At 37.8% G+C, this 21,535-nt stretch overlaps 1 protein-coding gene across 10 annotated transcripts in view; it reads left to right on the forward strand.

The window, feature by feature from the left end:
• Positions 1 to 10,270: 10,270 nt before the first annotated feature.
• Positions 10,271 to 21,535, forward strand: part of LOC146470611 (ectin-like) — a 61,015-nt gene continuing 49,750 nt past the window's right edge. For 7 of the 10 annotated variants that reach the window (XM_085121789.1, XM_085121790.1, XM_085121792.1 and 4 more), the window contains exons 1-3: positions 10,278 to 10,378; positions 11,723 to 11,850; positions 19,994 to 20,116. In XM_085121789.1, the coding sequence (XP_084977915.1) occupies positions 11,727 to 11,850; positions 19,994 to 20,116 (247 nt within the window). In that variant the 5' untranslated portion in view covers positions 10,278 to 10,378; positions 11,723 to 11,726. Of the gene's footprint in view, positions 10,379 to 11,043; positions 11,138 to 11,722; positions 11,851 to 19,993; positions 20,117 to 20,215; positions 20,310 to 21,535 lie in introns of those variants that run through there. The other 3 variants (XM_085121783.1, XM_085121787.1, XM_085121784.1) reach the window with 3 other exon arrangements.

The following is a 21,535-nucleotide window of genomic DNA, read 5'->3' on the forward strand; positions in this document are numbered from 1 at the left end:
CGAACTCTCCAGACAGTTGCACAGCTGACCAAACAAGGATGGCCTGACCGCAAGAGTAAAGTGCCTGCCGACGCAAAACCATACTGGAGTTTCAAGGAAGAAGTCCATGACGCTGATGGAACTTTCTTTAAAAATCACAAGGTGATTGTTCCAGAACAACTGAGACCTGAAATGCTTAAAAAAAATCAAACATGAATGCACACTGAGATATCAGATCTGACTGCAAATTGCAGTTCATGCCTAAAACATAGGAAGAACAATGTCAAAGAGCCACTGATCCAGCATGAAGCAGCAGATAGGTCATGGCGAAAGATCGCCTGTGATTTATTTATCCTTGGAGGCACGGACTATCTTCTGACTGTAGATTATTATTCAAAGTGGGTAGAGATTGGCTTGCTGCGTGACAGGAATATGAGTTCCGAAATCATCACCCAAATTAAATCCACCTTTGCACGCTATAGAATACCGAAGTCATTTCAGACAATGGTCCTCAGTTTTCCAGGCGGAAATTCAAACAGTTTGCAGAATCATGAGAATTTAAGCACACAACTACAAGTCCCAAACACCCACAAGCTAATCCTGGACAAGTGGAAAAAGCCATTGGAATAACCAAATCTGTACTGAAGAAAGCGTATGAAGATGCATGGTACTGATCCATACATTGCCTTGCCAGAATGCAGAAACACCCCGATAACTGGCCTGAGATATTCTCTAGGTCACGTTCTCCTTAAAAGAAGGTTGAAAACCAAACTTCCACTACCAGTAATAGCCCGCGTATAAGAACCCGGGGTTTTAAAGAACCCGTTAGGCTAAAATTTTAATTTTAAGCCCCCTCCACATAAGAACCTATTTAGGCTAAAATTTTAAGTTAGGTTCTTATTAGTGGGGTTGCTGTAAAAGTGTATAGGTAGAAACTGCTGAATTGCGATCATCATCTATTTTATAAAAAAGTAACATGACATTTTTTTTTTTCCTTCAAGCTTTAATTAAGTACCATGTTGTATGTCTATTGTGTTTGCCATTCAAATAATTCCCCAAGTATTTGCAAATATTGTACTGTACTACAGTACAGCCTATAGGCACTGCTCTATGATACAATTAAATGATCTAAACTGTATTATGAGATGATATTTATAATAATATTATATATAGTATATTCAGATGAAATTCATATGAAAAAATAAGAACCTATTTTAAGAACCTTGGTGGCCTAAATTTGCTTTAAGTACCATTTATATAAGAACCTATTTAGGCTAAATTAAAAAATAAAGGTTCTTATACGCGGGCTATTACTGTATTACACAGTTACTTGATGCAAGTATTCCAACAGATGCTAAGTCCCAGCTCCTCGCTCAACAGAAAACACAGAAGCTGTATTTTGACAGAGGAGCCAAGTCACTACCTCATGTCAAAATTGGTGACACTGTTCGTCTGAAAAGAAAGAATGTCTGAAAGCGTGCTACAGTTACAAAACTTGCTCATATCCCTCGTTCAGTAATTGTGACCAGCAATGGAACTCTCTACGGGCAAAACAGGAGAGAAATCATCAAGACCCCGGATGTAAACAAAGCCACCATCGCGAGTCCAACAGAGGGACGAAGGGATCACCAAGAGCCCAGGAAGTGACAGCATCAAGACCTCTGATATTATTCGAACTAGATCTGGCAGAACTGTCCGACCACCCAGACTAAATGACTTTGTGCATTACTAGTTGATTAAGGACTGTTAATCATTAACACGTCGCTAGGCCGAGTCGTCATTAACTGTGTAATGGTCTTTGACATACGGTCTTGAGCAGAGAACAATGTTGACATTAGATTAGAGGTGAGATTTCATGGTATATGTATTACGTCATTCATTTTCACTTGATCTTTTTATTAAACATGGCAATTAAGTTCTGGTGACTAGTAAAAACTTAAATATTGTCTTAAAACATATCTTTTTAAGTTAACTTTAGCGTTAAGCGCTTACATTAACTTAATTATATTATTGTTAAATTTAGTTTATGTACATATTTAGTATATTGTAATATTGCAATGCGCTTTTGATCATTGGATGTTAAGAAGCGCAATATAAATTAATAAATTATTATTATTATTATTATTATTATTATTATTATTATTATTATTATTATTATTATTATTATTATTATTATTATTAAAAAGCCACACAAATAGTCTGACTTTATTTCGCTTTTATTTTCAGATGTCAACCCTCAGAATTTTGACTATCATTTCTATCGTTTGGATAAAAATGGCAAATGGAGTCACAAATTTGGCGAAGCTCGCCCTACAGATTTGGATGACAAAGATAAAGTGATCTGTGACCCAGAAAAGGCAGTCATCGACCCAAGCAGAGGAATGAACTACAAATTTGTATGTTATATGACCTCTAATAGGTTCAAAGTTAACATACGTGGGCCTTACGATCCATGCCCATAACCCAATTTAGAAAGCAAAATTTGGGGCAAGGTCCTTCTTATACTGCGCCTTTTTCTGAATAACATACAGACTCTGATGTTCACGATTCAACTAACCGTTACGCTTTTCACTGCCGTCAATCACTGCAGCGGATCTGTAAGAAAACGAAAGCGTTTGGCTCAACGAGGTCAAAAGGTCATGTCTGTGATTTACGGACTTTGATCCACTTTGTCAGTACTGCATTTTTGCATGTGGCCATCCGGTTGTCGCCGTAATTATGATTGACGGAAGTAAAACGCGCAAATTGTTCGTTAGGGTTGAAGGTCTGAGTCCACATGTTATGGAAAACAAAAATACAATCTGCATAAAATGGATTTATCACGAATGTATTACCGCTTACCTAAACAGTTAACATACGTGGGCCTGGCAGGTCTACCATGATTGAGTGAGCTTTTCACACAATACGAATTATTGTAGTTTTTTTTTTATATATATATATCCATTTATTTCTTTATTGCAATTTTTGTTTTACGTATGAATGATTAATTTGTATTAGAAATTTAAATTTTACCTAGTATGCCATTGATGTTTTTTAATTTGTGTTAGTTATTTTAATTATTTAGTGTGAAATACCTGTAAACTAGCTGGTGAGCCTAGCTTGCCGGTCTCACAAAAGCTAAGCGTATTTTCACAATAAAATGCTATCTATCTATATCTTAACGCATGTCCATTGTTGTTTAAAGGAAATGACAAGGCGTTTTGTAAATAAATAATTCCAGAAGGAACTCTGTTTGAAACAGGTACGGCCCAATCCAAATTAAATGAAGTTAACTGCACTTAAATAGTCTTCGTGAGAGAGAAGTGATCATTAAAAATGAAAATTCAGTTTAAGCATGAAACATATAGGTGGTTTGCATTGCCGCCATGTTGGTGGACAAAACAAAATAAATTTTGTTCACAAAGTTTGCATAAAAATGGCAGTGAAAAATCTTATTGCTCCTGTCCACCAACATGGCGGCCATGACGTCACATGCAAACCATCAATATGTATTGAAATAAGACTTTAAAAAAATTATTGGACAGAATGGGCCTTCTTCATAGGAAATACTTGCGAAATATAAGAAAATACAATAAATCACTGTTTTTGTAGCCCTGTAATATAATAAATATAAAGTATGATGCAGCAAGGCCGGCTTTGTAATTAACAGTTATTCCACGTGCACACGTTGGATAAGAAATGACATTGCCTATTATTGAAAACTGGATCATTGTATAATGCAAATCCAGGGATTTGATTGGCTTAGCGGCCATGGTATATGAGCCATTATACTATGCCGGAGAAATGGCGACCATTAAATGGTTTTCTGGTTGTTCTTGCAAAGCGAAATCAGCAAGATATGCCAATATTTCTTGATTGTCTTTTAATAAAACAATTATTCCACTCGTGCTTGTTGGATATGAGATGATTATAGCCAACTCGGCGCCTCATTGGCTATCTATCATCTCATATCCAACGCGCGCTCGTAGAATAATTGTTAACTATCATCTCATACCCAAAAGGGGCGAGTGGAATAATTTTATTAATAGCAATCAAGAAATATGTTTAGATCTTGTTGATTTCGCTTTGCAAGAACAACCAGAAGACAATTTAATTGTCTCTATTTTTCGGGCATAGTATAATGGCTCATATACCATGGCCGCTAAGCCAATCAAATCCTTGGAATTGCGTTATAAAACGAGCCAGTCTTATATCAAGTAAAATTTGTTGTTGGTTTTGAGAGTTTCAATAGTAAATTGGAAATGAAATGGAGGAAAGTTAGTCGGTTGGATTTGAAGAGTGTAATGGGTTAGATTGTTTTCTTCTTGAGTTGGTTATTTGGACATCGTCTTGCGTCAGTCCTTTAAATTAACTTTTTGTAGTTTACTTTACATTGGTGCTGGTCAATGGGATGCGTAAATCGTTCGCATTTTGGACTAAATTAATTATATGATAAAATTTATTAAATCAGTTTAAGTCTATTGATTGTATTTTTCAATTTTTAAGCGACTTTTATCATTCTGGAAATTTTAATCACAATTCTTATTGTTTTTGTCGCTTTATTTTATGCAGTTTAAGGTTACCCGGTACCTTCAGAGGTGTCTTCAGAGTTGTCTCGCGTCCAAGCGATCAGTAGCGCGTCCAGTTTAAACTGTAGAAACCTGAACCCTTATATCAAATTAAAGCTTATAGAGCTGGCTATCCAACTAAACCAAGAAATTTGAAATAAAATGAATAGCCTAATTTTTAGCGCAGTTTTCTCGAATAAATTTTTTTCACTTGGAGGAGCCACTTCAAAGAGATAAGACTTAAAAGGAATTTGTTCGTTTGCCTTCAAATTTGGACAGTAGCTAGTTTAACATATAAACAACAAAAACGTGTCTGCGAATTTTTTCTTTCGAAATATTTTTTCTCCGAGAGCGATTTTTGTCAATTACTCCACATTTTTTTCATCCTATTTCGAAAATGCTCTATAACTTTTCACTGCGATCGAATATGGCAAAACGCAGACACGTTTTTTTAGCGCTTTGGGTCCGGAAACTGAGGAGCAAATTAAATTAGCAAAAAACAAAATTCACTTTGACTTGTAGCTTTAAAAAGGTGATTCGGACGCTCGCAATTAGAGGTCAGCAAAAATTCGACAATTTATTTTATTTCAAAATTCTTGGTATGGTTTGATAGTCAGCTCTATAAGCTTTAATTTGATATAGGGGTTTAGGTGTCTACAGCTTAAACTGGACGCGCTACATCGCTTAAACGCAAGACACCTCTGAAGGTATCGGGTAACCTTAAATCGTTTAACTTGCTTTGTTAATTTAATAGGGAGCTTAACCAACGACGACGGCAACGGCAATGAAAAATGTCACCAGAAAATATATCGTTATTTCATTTGTGCCACTTCACGATTCTTTCAACTCGGGAAGCCTTTACAAAAATGGCGAACTATCCAGCAACCATATTGGTAGAAGTGGCGTACAAGTTAAGAAAGAAAATGAAACATTCACCATCGTCCGTTGACGTTCTCCACAAAACCTTAAATTTGGTCATTTCACGTTTTTGTCTTGCAGAAGACGGCAAAGAAATGTACCAAAATGTAAATCACACGTGCAGAGCGATTGTTTTTGCTCACAAAACCTATTGTTTTGCGGCGTTGTCGTTGACGTTGCCACCGTTGTTTCTTAAACTCCCTATTTTATCTCGCATAACGTGTTTAGGGCCACTGCCTAGTTAGCATTCTTAAGCTATTTACGGTGATAGTGAATAACATTAAAGCAAAATTCACCTTGGAAAATAGTAGTTTGTCGTTATCTTCATTCCTTCTGAGGCATTTATTTAACAATTCGATTATGAGTTCGAAATTTCTATCGCGTGATCGGTTGATGAGGGCGATCATCGCGCTTGTAAAATTCAATAATTATTCATCAAAGTTATGACCATTCAATAGGTAGTATTTGAGTGACATGTACACCTCTGTAAACCCCAACAGAAATCAACTGCTTGAAAGCACGGGGAGGGATTGAATAGGTAGCAGGAAAAGACTGGGGTTGATGAATTATTAAACAGTAGAATTAACTTTTGATACAAACTCCTGCTCAGCTAATTGGTATTCATTAACTTTTGATACAGATCTACTTATTTAAACGCAGAACAAAAAATATCTATCACTTCAAAGAATGTCGTTTTACCTCCTTTCACTTTTGCCCAGTATGTTGAAAGCCATTTCTTCCTGTACATTCGCCAAATGGCGGTAAATGCCGTAAACAAGTGGGAAGAGCGTCTTCGGAGGGTAACGTTCTCCAGTTTGCTTCTTCGCCTCTTCACAAATGAATTTGCACAGCCAGAAGTTTAAACTCTTCGTGGACATGTGTTCGAGAGGGGCTGACAATAGGCTTTTTTACAGTTGTGTGCTTAGTGACCTGGTGTTGGATTGGAAGCGAGGCTGGAGGTGACCTTGTTTTGATACAGATATCACTACGTTTGATGTGTAAATGCAAACTAGTTAGCATAAGAACAGCGTGATCTACATATGAAAAGCAGTGAGGTTTGTATCAAAACAAGGTCACCCCCAGCCTCGCTTACAATCCAAGGCCGGGTCACTTAGCACAGAACTGTAAAATGGCCTATTCCTCGACATCAGTTCTCTCGCGTCCGTTCCCTCCAACTGTTTCCAACTGCGCTTTTTTGTTCATTCTCGTGTTCTGCCAGGTAGTAAAACGTTTATCGGCCATTTTGTATCGCATTTGGTATATTTAGGTACTGTTTCAGACAGTAAAGCAATTTCTTCCGCTTCAGATTTCGGAAAACGAAAACGACCTGTCGCCATACTCACGGTTTACCAGACCCTTACCAGTGACTGAAAATTAAAAATTATAAATACTTCTACTATTGTCCCGTGCTCTCTCTCCTGTGGGACCTATGATATTTTGGCATACATTTCCAATGACCGAACCGCATGATTTGAAGTCAATTTAATTTGTTGTTTCTTTGCCCAAGTTTGGTGCTTCAGTGCTCCAAGACACAGTACATGATGTCCTTCGATGGTCTAACGACAATAGATGCAGACTGAACTCACTTAAGTGTAAGGAACTCAGAATAGACTCTCGAAGGAAAAATAATTCGGACACTGTTTCCCTTGAGGCCAATGGTAATGCTTTTGAAATTGTGAAATCAGCTAAGATATTAGGTATTATGGTGATGCTTTTGAAATTGTGAAATCAGCTAAGGTATTAGGTATTACTGTAAGGAGTGACCTTAAATGGATCGATCATGAAAATAATATTACTATGAAGGCGTCCCGACGAATTTACTTGCTTTAGCAACTTAAGCAAGCTGGCATAGACCGTAAGTCGCTAATTCTATTTTATTGTGCATGCATACGTTCCGTTCTGGAATATGCATGTCAGGCCTTTCATACTAATTTGCCAGTTTATTTGTCCGACCAGATAGAGTGAGTTCAGAAAAGAGTCTTAAGGATCCTATTCCCAGAGGTTTCGTATAGCAAGGCCCTGGAAGAGGCAGGTCTGAAAACACTCTTCCATAGACGTGAGGAATTATGTAGCAGTCTGTTTAAACAAATAGTAGAGAGTGACCAGCCGGTAAACTAGCTAGCCTGCTGCCCGCGCACAATGACAGTGGGAGATATAATTTTAGGACTAGGCGTATGTTTTCAATCCCGAATGTGAAAACAAAGAGGTTTAGAGACACTTTCATAATGCACTTTGCAATTAAACAACAATTGTAAATAGGAAATTAATACTAGTGTAGTTAGGATTTTTATAGTTTGAAATTTTAAACATGCTGTATGTAACACAAGTAATTCAGCTTATAGCTGCAAGTTGTGGTTTATTAATAAACGATTGATCATCATCATCATCATCATCATCATCATCACAAGTACGATAAAATATTCGCGTACGATCTAATTTGTATGCATATGGGCCTTTAGAATGGCTCGCTTTCGGCTCGCCCTCGCCACTGTAAACGCCCATACAGATCGGACGAGAATATTTTATCCAGTTCATAGAAATCGAGAGCGAATAACCTGTTTTAGTATAAATCTACTAGTCGTTTAAAACTTAACCGACACTGAATCGTCTTCACGGATACTTCGAAAACGCGGCCGCCTTTTTGTTGACAACCGCACACCTTTAGGCTTCTCACTCTATTCGCTATCTTCAACAAAGTAGATAGTGAGTAGCGTAGCCAATAAGAGACCAACATTCGTCATAGAACGCTAGTAGATTTATACTAAAGACTGGTAGAAATTGGACATAATTATGTAAAACACTTATTGATTGACTTTAAGTTCCAACCACAAGAAAAAACTGCCTCTGGGTTGTGGCCTATTAACGAGCTCGCTGTGCTACATTCGTAGTCCATGACCTCGTTACGCCCTTGCACTCACTCAATAAATATATATTATTTAGCTTCGGGGCCGGGAAGAGGCGGCCGGCAAAAGCGTAGAAACGTGCGGTAGAGTCAGAAGCAGAAAGTGCAGGCGCTGAATGACTAATATGCGCTTCCGTCACGTAATATGAGCATCACTTTAATCGTAGCGCAATAGCGAAATTATATGGCCTTCATAGAGAGAAAACGTTTCGTACTTGAAGGCAACAATAATTTCGAACAATTTTTGAACTAAACTTGTTCACCTGAGCTCTCGATTTGCGTTTCCCTATTTGTGCCTTGTATTGTTATTGTTGTTGTTGTTGTTGTTTTTAATATCGATTCGAAGCGAATTCGGTTCCAGTGAGTTTTACATTGCCACTGATTTACCACTGCCGACTCTTTTTTTATATATATATTTAATCTTAAACGTTGAAGCTGAGATTAACTAAAACTAACAACATACTAAGAACATCACCAAAGCTGATTTTTCTAACACTCGCTACACATGATGGTTTTCTGTATTTTAGCCGCAAATTCTGGTAACTTAATATCACGTTGCGAACCTCTGTGGTCGATACTTTTCGAGCTGCATGCCGCGACATCTTCTACCCAGCACTAAAGCACATGTAAGCCCCGCAACAGAGCATGTCACAAGCAACATGACCCCACTTTACGGCACATATTGCTCTTTGATAAGTGTCTTGGTCATGTCCACACAGATTTATTACAACATCTCAACAACTTTTCAGGTTTAAATCAGTTGCCAAAAAATAAGAACACTCAACCTCAGTGTCAAAATTAGACGTTCTTTTGTAAAAAGAAATGAGAGTGTATACCATAAGACATGACCAAGACAGTTACGGAAACGCCGTATAATTTCGCTATAACAAAAGTTATTATGACACTAGCCACACAGGCACATTATATTTACCGGCAAAGGTTTTTTAAGCACGAGAAAAAGCCAGGGGTACCTGTGATTTCTTTGGGTGGTGCTCGGGCTTTCTTTTGGGTGTGTTTGAGAATTACTATTTGTTTTTTGTTTTTTTTTGTTGTTGTTGTTGTTGTTGTTGTTGTTGTTGTTGTTTTTTTTTTTCTTTTCTAGGCTTGTCGTGAGCTCTTTGATCCTGAAAGCTAAGTGGCAAGGCAGCTTAAAAACACAACATTCACCACCTCCTTTTAATATTGTATTATATACAGTCAACCACTATTCACCGTTATGTGCACTTAAATAGCTTCCTATCGGCATATTTATCGAACGCAATCTATATATGTACTTTTTAGAAAAAAAAATTCAAGAACATTCGAAGTTTTAATATTCATATTTCACACTTTTTCAAATATTAAATATGCCTCCACGGTTGGTGTTAGCTTCAAATTTTACAATCCCAGGTAAAGACCCTTTAATACCAAGATGATATATTTTGGCAGCATATTTTATATATCTTTGAATTCATTCGAGCATTATTACGTGACAAAAGAAAGAAATAGGGAGCCAAACTTACAAGCATCATTCAAGTGTTTGAGATAATCACTGTTCATCTTATCCAATCAATTTCGTGTATTAAACTGAATATTAGCTTTAATATCGCAAACGTGACTTTAAAATTGTGGGTCATCACCACTGAACTCAATATTCTCTAAATCAATCTCTTTCACTAGTCTTGATTTCCGACTATTAATTTCCCATTTTCATTTTCCCCATTATAGTAACACCCCGTGTATTTAAAGAAAATAGGATTAAACATAGTAACGCTAATCTAGGTCAGGTTGCTTAGACCGATTTTCTCACCTTAAAATATTGTAATCTAACCATCAAACATACTTTCTTTTAAGTTGGTGCCGAAAAACAGGAAATTGTATTGTTTCTTTGTCGTCACCTAACTCATTTGGCGCCAAAACAATATTAAATAAGCTGTTATCTGCCCTTGTACATAAGGGATACAACACTATACGGTCATTGGAATTGAGGTCCTATTCGGCGAAACAGCTGCTGACTGTAAAGCCATAAATCAGTTTTGCAAACGTTCCTCAGGTATAGTACGATCAATGTTATTGTAGTTGATATTAGACATTTTAGCACTGTATTAAATCAGTGAACTTCTTATCAGGTACAGCATATAATGTATATTAAGAAAAAATATATTCATAATCAATCCTTGTTTGGACAGGTTACCGTTTTACGAGAAACGGAACTAAAATATCTGGAAATTGGACTTGATTTTCCTTCCGTTTAGCTGGCTGTCTCTACCAATTGAAACTGAATTCTCTTTTCAACAAGGTTAAACGCTAGTGTTTTGAACTAGAAATTGATACTGCTTATGTCCTTTAGAGGCAATGCAATCAACATCTAAGGTCAACTGAATTACCCAATTACAGAATATGTGAAATGTATTCCTTTTTTTCGAGGAGGTTTAGTTAAGAAGGGTCTCTTTTTCCTCCATCGTAATAAATTTCGGGTTGTGGTGTTTCTATGACTCTTAAATTAACCTAAGAGGATAATTATCGCTGTCATTAATCCTAACAAACAATTTTTTTTAGTTTAGATCAATTCAATAATTGCTTGAAAAATAAATGATTTTTGTTACACCACTACTACCATGTATCTGATGATCAGAAGTAGCTAGTCTCTACACTTGTGTAAAAAAGATAGGTTCGATTTTATTCCCTTTCTTTCATGATGCATGATAATGTTATTAGTTTCTACACTGGCAATCACAGAAAGGAGAGTTTGTCAGTGAGATTTATATCGATCCTCGACCAGCTCATTTTCTTAAGATCTGATTGAGTGGAGGTAAAGTTTATTTAATTCATTACGTGCCTTGACGTAAATTATGGAACACCAGACGGGCGCAGAGCAATTTTAAACAAAATTCAATTTGTTATAGCGTAATGAATAAATTTTTGTTTGTTATCTTCGAAATATTGGTCCATTTGTAATGACTTGGGAACACCCAATGAGAATATTCAGATGTAATTTTCTTTTCTTTTTCAAGTCATTTTCAGACCTTTAAAACGGATATTTTGTATACGCTAACACAACATGGTCCGTTCGGATTCTGTACCTTAATTTTTAGGCCGCAGACCAAAAAGCCAGGGAACAGATACTCAATCCCAGAATTTTGGCTTTCCGAGAATTCCAGCTGGCCTTATTTTGATCTCTTTGCGACACTTTTCTTCCCTTCAAAAACAAAAGTAATTTTTCAATGTTACTAAAGTTTTAAGTTTGCGAACAGATATCCATCGAAATGAATCGCTACGCGCAGCTGATGACAAACTATTATAAAGTAGCATCCAAATTATCACTTATTGTCACATTTCAACCGTTCTCAGTACTGTGTTGCAATGTTTTGCTGATGACCTTTTTTCTACTCTAAAGAACAATGTACAGCGTGTTCAGTGGCCTATTCCTCATCGCCTGTCAAGTTATTTACAATGGCTGTTTAGTATACCCACTTTCCATTGACGCCAATGAAGTCCATCGAGTGGAAAAGAGGCAGGTGACTGGTATGTACTGATTGCTGATCTCTATAAAATTAAAATTAATGACTGTGAACTATTAAAAAGTAAATTGCTTTTAGCTATAGATCCATTATTTATACCCTAAAAGATGGCAAGAAAAAGGTATTTTATACTCGTAGATTTCAATAGAGATAGTGCCCTTGTATTATCATCTAATATATATAAATATCACCATTGTTTTTCTTTCTTTCTTTTTTCCGATGATAACACTAACATCATCTCAACTGCACTAATAACTCACTTGTCACTTCGTTTAGAGCTGTTTCATATATGAATTTCTGACAGTACCCTCGAACAACTAGCAACCAATATTTTCGACTTTTTTTAAACTTTTTTAACTGATGGCTCGAACCATTTATCTGGGTCCGGTTGTTCGAAAGCCGATTAACGTTAATCCACGATTAAAAGTTAACCTAGGTTTTCTGCTCACTCGTACGCGTTCAAATTGTTTTTAAACTCTAATGTAAAGTTAGTGGTAAAGAAAAGTCAACGTCAAAACTGAGGGACAAAAACCTTTATTGTTGTATAATTAAGAGCGGCTTTCCACAAATATCGACCAAATGGTGGCACAAGTCAAAAAATCGATTTCGTTCATATTTTGCTCATAGGTAGTCCCTAGTGGGAAACAAACTGAGCTGTAGTTTTTTTTTGAAAATACCGCTTTCTTTCGAGTAAATATGCGAAAAACGATTTTGTCTCAGTTGAGCTCAAAGTCCGCTTTCGGCGGGATGGAATTTTCCTTAACTTTCGACGGCTCGCGTATCAATCCGCAGACTGTTACTAACCTTCAAATGACATTTATTGCTTTATTAGGTCTTCCTCTTCTGTTTCACGGGAAAACATTTCAAACTTAAGTTACTTTTAGGTTTAGAAGAACTTGCTATAAATGCAAATTTTCAGCAACCGCATTTTAGCACTAAAATATTGCCAATTTTACCCATGGGCGATAACTTAGATTTCCCTATAATGACTTTCTATTGCTTCACTGTATACCTATTTATCATAACATAAAAACAATTCTCTGGGTAAATGAAAATAAATGACCCGCTAGACCTCAGATTTATCAGCATTTTCTTCAGATTTGGCAATCGAAGTGCAAAAAAGATGGCGTGACAGACTGTCACGGGTACAAATAGTTTTTCTTATTAGAAAAAGATGAAGCGACATTTTTAAAAGGAAGCATTTTTCATTCGCAGGAGAAAAATCTTTGGATCGAAAGTTCGGTAGCGTTACTGACCAATATATTGCGGCTGCTTTTTATAGATGGAAATTCCAGAGTATCCGTTCGCTGTGATGGCTGAATATTATTGTGTTAAAACAAATAATTGGAAAATTTCTTTTCCTCTTTCTCTATCACTGCCATGGATAAACTAAACTAGAAATAGGTTAAACGCAGCAGATTTGAACTACACACTAATCTGATTAAAAGTTTCGGCTGTTATGTTAAACTGCATCGTTTGCGTGAAATATACGTGAGAAGTACTGTTTGTTTTACTCTTCCGCTGATCATGAGCGAGTTTTTAAGACCTCTGTAAATAAAGAAAGGGAAGAGAAATAGCATAAAGGGTCCATCCCCGTTTTTAAAAACATTGTCTATAGAGTTTTCCAATCTTCATACATCTAAAAATGGGAGCTCGTGATTAGTGTATCACAGATTTGCAAAAGAAAGCACACGCACACACAACGACAACAACAAAAACAAAAAACAAAAAACGAGACAGAATTCTGAACATTTCTAAGGGAAAAAGTAATAACAATAAAAACCGTAACAAATTTAATGAAACCAAGATAGTGATCAATACTCGTGTTATTAATAATGTTATTTTGCTGCGCTTTTTGATCCTGAAATATTCTTTGTTTGAAGATGAACGTAATTAACTAATTAGATTTTTGAATGTCGCGGTTTTGGACCTAGAATAAATTGAATTATTATTGCACCAGAGAAACAGTCAAGAACTGTAAACAAAACGGCGAGAATGGAAGTTTGCTGTTTGTTTAAGTCGATAGTTGGTTGGGCCATGTTCGTTTACTCGCAGACAGAACAAGGTCCAGCGAGATAGTACCTCTGCTGTCCTGAGTGTGTCCTGTACAAAGAATATTGACCAGCACAAGTCATGTTATGGTTTTCAAGATGTAGGGAACGAGGGCCATGTTTTCAACGCCAGAAAACATCAAGACAATGACGATTTGGGCTTAGCTGTTGAGAAACATTCATCACCAAAGACACTTATCAGCTCTTATCGGGCCCGGTAAGTTACCGGGACTTTCGAGAAACCGGCGGGTCCCAGGGCTTATAAGCCGCGGCAGCCTACGGTATTCCTGGATAAATAGGAGAGAAGGTAGACACCGAAATACCAAATGTAGGAACCGTAGCATGTCCTTATTGCTGACACAATGTTCTGTTTTAGTTCTCTTTCGTTTCTTGTTGGCTTGTTGTGATGGGGTTTCTACTGTGGGAGAAGGGGTCAGGAAAGCAGGGTTTGAGGGTGGTGCAGGGGTGAGGCTTTCTTTGTAAGGTGTTTGAGAGATAGCCGCTTGTGTTAATTCAGGTGTTACGTTGAAGGGGTTGAGGGGAGTGGAGAATGCTGCCGTTGCTGTCGAAGAATCTAGTGTCCTTGATGCTAAGTCTGGAACAGCGCTGATTATTTCTTCCGGTCGTGTTCTTGAATTTAATTGTTCTTTAAAAGCCAGGTATCTGTTTTGCAACTGAAAGTATCGTTTAGCCTTTTCATCTTCCCGGAGATCGTTTCGAGAAAGCATGTCATTCATACTGCCCTGTGTTTCTTGCATAGCTGGAGGTACTGGGGGTGTCGCTAGGTTTTGTTGTTTGAGATGTTTTAAAAGCTCTTGAGGAATATTTTCTTGAAACCCTGCTTGGTTAAAGCCTTCTTCGCTGGGGAGGACGTTTGTTCACAATCTACAGTTGTCTTGGGTAGTGGTTTTCAGATCAATCAACAGATAACCAAAAGGTCTTTTCACATCCTCTTCGTACTGAGTTAAAAAGAAATCCGTTTGCCCGGGATACATTTGCTTCGCCAGAGTCAAGATTTGCAATTGTCTCGTGGATTCTTAAATAACACCAAATAATGACTGTTTAGGCTAATGCTGCGGCTACCTTTTCCCTGATGGAATAGATTCTGCACGATATAAATCACACTGAGATTGCGATGATGAGAACCACGAGTAAAGAAGTTCACAATTCGCTTGTCTTTACTGGCGTCAGTCATCTGATCATCAAACACGATCAAATTCCGTGTGTTTATATCAAAATAGGAATCCTGCTCCAAAGTCGTAGGAATTCCCTTGACGAATTCAATGTGTGGCATGGCGACTAGCATTTCTGTGTTCGCAGGCTGCCATTCTGAATAACACCAAACGATCCTCTCCGGGGGAGGGTGAATTGTCTCTGAAGCTTGCTGCAATAGAGATTGAACCCAGGCCGTTTTTCCGGACCCGGTCATTCCGGCACATTTCGGCAATCATGGAGGTAAAAGGATGCTAGAAGCCAAAGCGCTGACATTTTTCTGGAGAAAACGGCATAGCTCTGAATGGAGTGAAACCAGCATTGCGGTGTTTAGACATCACGTGCCTTTGCATACTATCTTTTCTACTACAGGATTTTTCGCTGAAGGAACAGAACCAACTCATGTCAACTTCTCAAGAGCAGAATGTAGACTGAGAAAGAGGAAGAATGTTGTACGTTTATATAGGTTTTCATAACTCTATTATAGACTTTAAGCATCGACGACGGGAACGGCAACGGCGACGGAGAAACCGAGGAAAGACTGAGGAGAGGACGCGGTTGCATCGCGAAATTGGAAGCAGTTAAGCAGGCGCAATACGACGACAACTTCCCTCGAAGAGGATTAAATAGGATGGGCGCTTTCCATTCACCAAAAATTTTCGATTTGAATTTTCGGAAATTTCAGTCTCGAATGGAACGGGCTTATTCTCGGTCGGTTTCCACTTTTCGGGAACAGCTGTTCAAAAAGGTTGTCCTACATTTTCGAAAATCTTTTCCGGAAAAGATGCTGTTCCATGGCCATTCGATTCCCACCCGAAATTTTCGAAATTTTCGTCGAATTGAAAGCACCCATCGAGTCTTCGTTAAAAGAAGTCAGAAATCGATTTTAATAATGAAATAACCGATGAAGAATTTTTACTGCTGTTAACGAGAACGTGTTTGTCGGAGTTGCAGTTTTCCGATGTAAACAATTCAGACCATTTGATATATTTTTAGGTCGTAATGAAAATCACCGATATAACTAGAAATAGCAACTAGATTAACATTAATTTACTTCAAATGTTCTGCATCGAAGGCTGGCATTTCAAGAAACGCTTTAGCGGTGCGAGCACGCGTGAGAATTTCGTTATCTTTACATCTAAAAATTTGCACTGAAAACTATGATATGACACAGTGGTTTGTGGTTTGGATGCTATTTTTGAGCAACATAGACTGTTTATTTTTCTCTAGCTTAAATGTAAATTAAAAGTTCTAGTGTGTCTTGTTTTGAATAAGAAAAAGTAATGTTACACTGATGTTAGAGAGAAACATCGATAATTAGTGTCAGACTCGCAAGTCATTTCTAATTTTGCAGGCATCGCTAGCTTTCTGTTTTGAAACAGCCGACTGATGAAGTTATTATAGTTTCGGAAAGAATAAAACAAAAACTCAACGCGTTCCTTTCCTACGGTATCCTTAAGTGCCAAGCGATATTAAAAATATCATTTTTTCGGGGCGAAACGGAGGTAAAATATGTGAAATGTTACTCACGTTTTCGGGCAACGCCAAACGAAGCTTTCTCACGTCGGGCCCCGGAACAGAACGTCTAGATATTTCCCGCCAGACATGCGCAATGTGACATTTGGGTTTTCCCTCACAATCTCACGTCGCCGTTGCCGTTCCCGTCGTCGATGCTTAAAGTCTCTATTGTTTTCGCCACCACATTTCTATTGTTTTCCCTCCACCATCACCACCACCACATTTCTTTTGTTTTCCCTCCACCACCGCCACCGCCACCACATTTCTATTGTTTTCCCTCCACCATCACCACCACCACTACCACATTTCTATTGTTTTCCCTCCACCACCACCACATTTCTTTTGTTTTCCCTCCAACACCACCCCTGCCTCCACCACCACTTTTCTATTGTTTTAACTCCACCACCACATTTCTATTGTTTTCCCTCCACCACCACCACCACCGCCACCACATTTCTATTTTCCCCACAACCCACACAGGCCTGGTACATTCATTTTACACTTGCCTTTAACGAGTGCTGATCAATATGAGGAGAAAGATAGATTTGGTTGAAGAAGAACACGAGAGTGAACATGAAGAAAGCGAAAGTTCTGATGATGAAAGTGAGGATGAAGAACCAAGAATAAAAGATGTTTTGAGTCATCTTTCCCGAGCAGTGCCGGAAAAGCGTGCCTCTGATTTGCTGCATAGTATGGCTGCGTATAAAGATATTCTTTTCTTGACTCCCCGCGGACAATCACTTCGAAATAAATGTACCATTCCCGGCACAAACATTGCGGAGCTAGTTGAGTATGTGTTACTCCCTCATAACAATGAGATTGTCGGCCAAACCTCGTGCGCTGAATACGTTTCCAGATGGACTTGCAGAGTTAGGAATCGATAAAGGCTTAATCAAGAATAAAAAGTTGTTAAGTGATTTCATAGAAAAGGAAAAAGGCTACCGCAATGTAGAAAATACTTCCGATAACGAGAGTAAAAACGAGGAGAGTTCATCGGATATAGAAAATCAGGAGGAGGAGGACGAAGTGGGTTCTGAGAATGGCGTTGAAGCTGAAGGCATCCAAGAGAGCGACAACGGCAATGACAACGACAGTCAGGAAACAGAAAGTAATAACCCTGAAACGTCCACCACCTTCAGTCACTCTTAAAGTCCCTGTGAACACTGCGAGAACTCTAATGTGTACTGTACATTGATCATGAAATGTCCTAAATGCTTTTGGCACGATTACTACAAGATTTGTCCTATATGCGATCACCAGATTCCCGAGGGGAGAAATTACATGAAAGAGAGCTTTCTTCGATGTCACGATTGTGGAGCAGTTACACACAAACACGTGAAGACGTTGGAAGCCGATTTTTATTCCCCCTCTAAAGAGGAGAACGGAGATGAAGATTAATTAATTTCCATCTGCTTGAAATCGCTGTGTATTTGACTCTTTTTTTCTCATTGTTTTTTAATAAAGTTTTTAAAACGGTATCTCTTGTCTGGCTCTATTGCTAGCAATTATAAGTCGCGTGTTTCCATCGATCCTTGTTAAGTTATATAAAATTAATTATATACTAATGCTTCAAGATACTCCCTTGGGGTTTTTCAGCAGAGCTGAACTATTTTGTATGCAACTTTGGGCTCGTGAACCCGCATAATTAACTGACTAACGGTGCGTGACTTTAATAGTTTTTTCATTTCCTAGAGATAGATAGGAGAAAACAGTTTTGTCTCCCAGTCGCGGACAGTTAAACAAGCGCTCAAGGCAGCTTGAAGATCAATAACGTTGGTGAAAAAAGCCATTTTCAACGGTACTAACGTTTTGAAAATCGGAAAAAAGTTTTCCCAGCAAAGCGATTGCAAGAACGATAACGCTTTCAAACTTTGCTCTGTTTTTATTAATTCTAACAATAGAGTCTTGACTATCCAATCAGGATAAGTATAGAGTGGGCAAGCCTGGGCATGTCTATTGTTTCCTTTGTACTAGAGTGACGCTCATTAGTAAACCTCGGCACTTATTAGTATGTAGGACGTCAAAAAATTAGTATGTAGCGGAAGGCACTACCTAATTACTTAATTAGTATGGAGGAAGGCATTTTCCCTAGGTTATAACAATAGGTGACGCCATTTACTCGACCCTTATGCATATCAATGATTTACCTCGGCACCTCGGCACTAACGGGGCTTAATTTCCCTCATTACCTACTACTAGTCTGCATAAACTTAAACCGCGCTGCACATTTTCTGGCAGTTATCGTGTTCACGTTTCTCCTCTTCCGCGAGGATCTTCAAACTATCCTTTCACGATGCTAGTTTGGGACACCGTTTCGACGAACTCTGTGCTCCATAACTGCGAAACCAGTTTGCACATGTACCGCATCGTTTTCAAATTGAAGCATCCATATTAATCCAGTGGGAAATTAGTCAGAAACCACGTGACAAAAAATCCCTTGTAATTGAAATTTTATTCGTGCCATAGAGCGTTAACCGTAGGTTAATGAATCTTCATTCGCACTAAAGAATGTTGTTTTCGATAAAACACTATTTCAAGTGGCCTTAATGAATCTTCTTTTCGATGCAAAACTCCTAAATGACTCTGCCACAAATTGAAATGATTAATTTTTTCGCTAAACTGATTAAACATTAATTTTATTGACCAATATTTTCGCGCTAATAAAAATTTGTTTCCTGATAACGAAGGACAAAAGGTGTGATATGCGCGAACATCATAAAGGGAAGTAAATCAAAGTATGTAATTAAAAAAGAAATCAAGTGCGGAATTTACCACATAGACACCAGTACTATCTAATGAAATGTTTCTACTGTTGTTTTGTCTCTTACTGTGTCGGCCAGGTCAGGAAGATCAGTTTCTTTACTGTGTATCTTTCGCCCACCTTTGTAACTGTGCTGTCGTTCTACTCTCCCCCCCCCCCCCCCCCCAATTTTTCATAATAAACAGCACATACGATAATGATTTTCATTGTTTTCGTTTCATAAACTATTAATAAGTTTAAGAAGCCACACCTTTCACGCGCCGTTCAATGCAGCGCGTGGTTGTTTGGCAGGGATACGTTGTCTAAATCTTTTTTACTCTTTTTTTTTGGCAAGGTACAATGTAGAGATGTGGTAAACCTTGCCGCATCATACAGGTCAATGCAGCACGTTGTACACGACTTTCGCCGAAACCTTTAGCTGCGGCTTAATGTTGGACTCGTAGCCAAATTTCATTGAACATCACGCAACAATTGCACGGCAAAAAATTCCTGTCAAATATTGCGTAATATCGGTGCTCAAATAACACGTCTACAAATATAATATGAGAGAAATCAAACACGCGGTTTCTCCCTTTCTCAGTAATATGTTCTATTTTCTTTCTTAGTGTGTGGACCAGACCAGACTGACAGCGAACTTTCACAGTGTCAACTTTTCAGGACGTTAGGTTTCTGTTCCACAAACGCTGTAGTGAGGGGAAGCTGCCCAGTCACTTGTGGAGTCTGTCGACGTGAGTTACATACCTGCTTAAACAGCAAACTCTCTTGTTGTGGAACATATCCCTTCCTTATACTTTGTGTGTAGACCAGACCAGAATGAAAGGTTTGAAGCTTCAACCTGTCAAATGTTACAGTCTTTTCGTCTTTGTTCGGACGAGATTAACGTGCTGCCAAACTGTCTCGTCACTTGTGGAGTCTGTCGACGTGAGTGACTTGACACAATAAGTTTTACAAAATCAATCTATCTACACACAGAGTAGCTCACCGATTCAACTCACATTCATTGTAGCTGAAACAAAATTTTCACTACACCAGGAAGATTCCATTTTCTTTCCTTTCCTTTAGGTAAATGTTGACAGTTTACATAACATTTTAGTGAGCATTTTCTCCCAGAACAACGAGGAAATCGAAGAAAAGATTGCATTGTTTCTCGGGATTAAATTTTTGATGCCAAGCGGGCGGGCAACGGGTAATCCCGAGCGGGCAAGATAGCTCCATCTTGCCCGCTCGGGTAGCCAATCACAGCGCAGGATTTGACTCATCTTGCCCGCTCGCGGAGCCAGCCATATAATAATTGTAAATATTGACACCATTGGTAACCCATTCGTTGTAATAATTCTCCCACCTAGCTTTGTAATGTCAGACGAAGAGCCACCTTTGGGGAAATGCTGATATTATTATTATGGTAGTAAAAACTTCTGGATGCCTATTGTTATTATTATTATTATTATTATTATTATTATTGTTATTATTATTGTTATTGTTATTGTTATTGTTATTGTCATTGTCATTATCATTATCATTATCATTATCATTATTATTATTATTATTATTATTATTATTATTATTATTATTATTATTAGTGTCTGGTTTGAAGGTAAATCCCAACAAAACGGAAGGTATGTGGGTTGGTTCCTCAAGACAAAACAAAACAAACCCCTTCAATATCAAATGGCCAAATGAACTAATTAAATCACTCGGTGTATTCTACCCTTATGACCAAAAATTGTTGCACGAAAAAAAGTTTATTGAAAAACTCGATAGTAATAAGAATTCGATCAATATTTGGTCCTCTAGAGGTCTCTCTCTATATGGAAAAGTAACAATAATCAAGGCTTTGATTATTCCAAAGATCATTTATGTTTTTTCGTTGCTTCCAACCCCTATTGAAGTTATCAAAGCCTTAAATACGTTATTCAAGTTTTTGTGGAAGGGCGTTGACAAAGAAACAAGACTGTCCGTAATAAATGAGTATGAGAAGGGTGGTTTAAAAATGATGGATTTGGAATGTTTAATCAAATCCTTAAGATTAGCTTGGTTGAAAAAAACTTTTGGCATAAATAACGGAGCTTGGAAGTGTTATTTATTAAACTTATTGCAGGGATTTGACGGTCCATTATTTTTCCACAGCAATTATGATTCTACTCAAT

Source organism: Pavona decussata, unplaced genomic scaffold (assembly GCF_977016875.1).
Source record: "Pavona decussata unplaced genomic scaffold, jaPavDecu1.1 SCAFFOLD_113, whole genome shotgun sequence".
Taxonomy (NCBI): domain Eukaryota; kingdom Metazoa; phylum Cnidaria; class Anthozoa; order Scleractinia; family Agariciidae; genus Pavona; species Pavona decussata.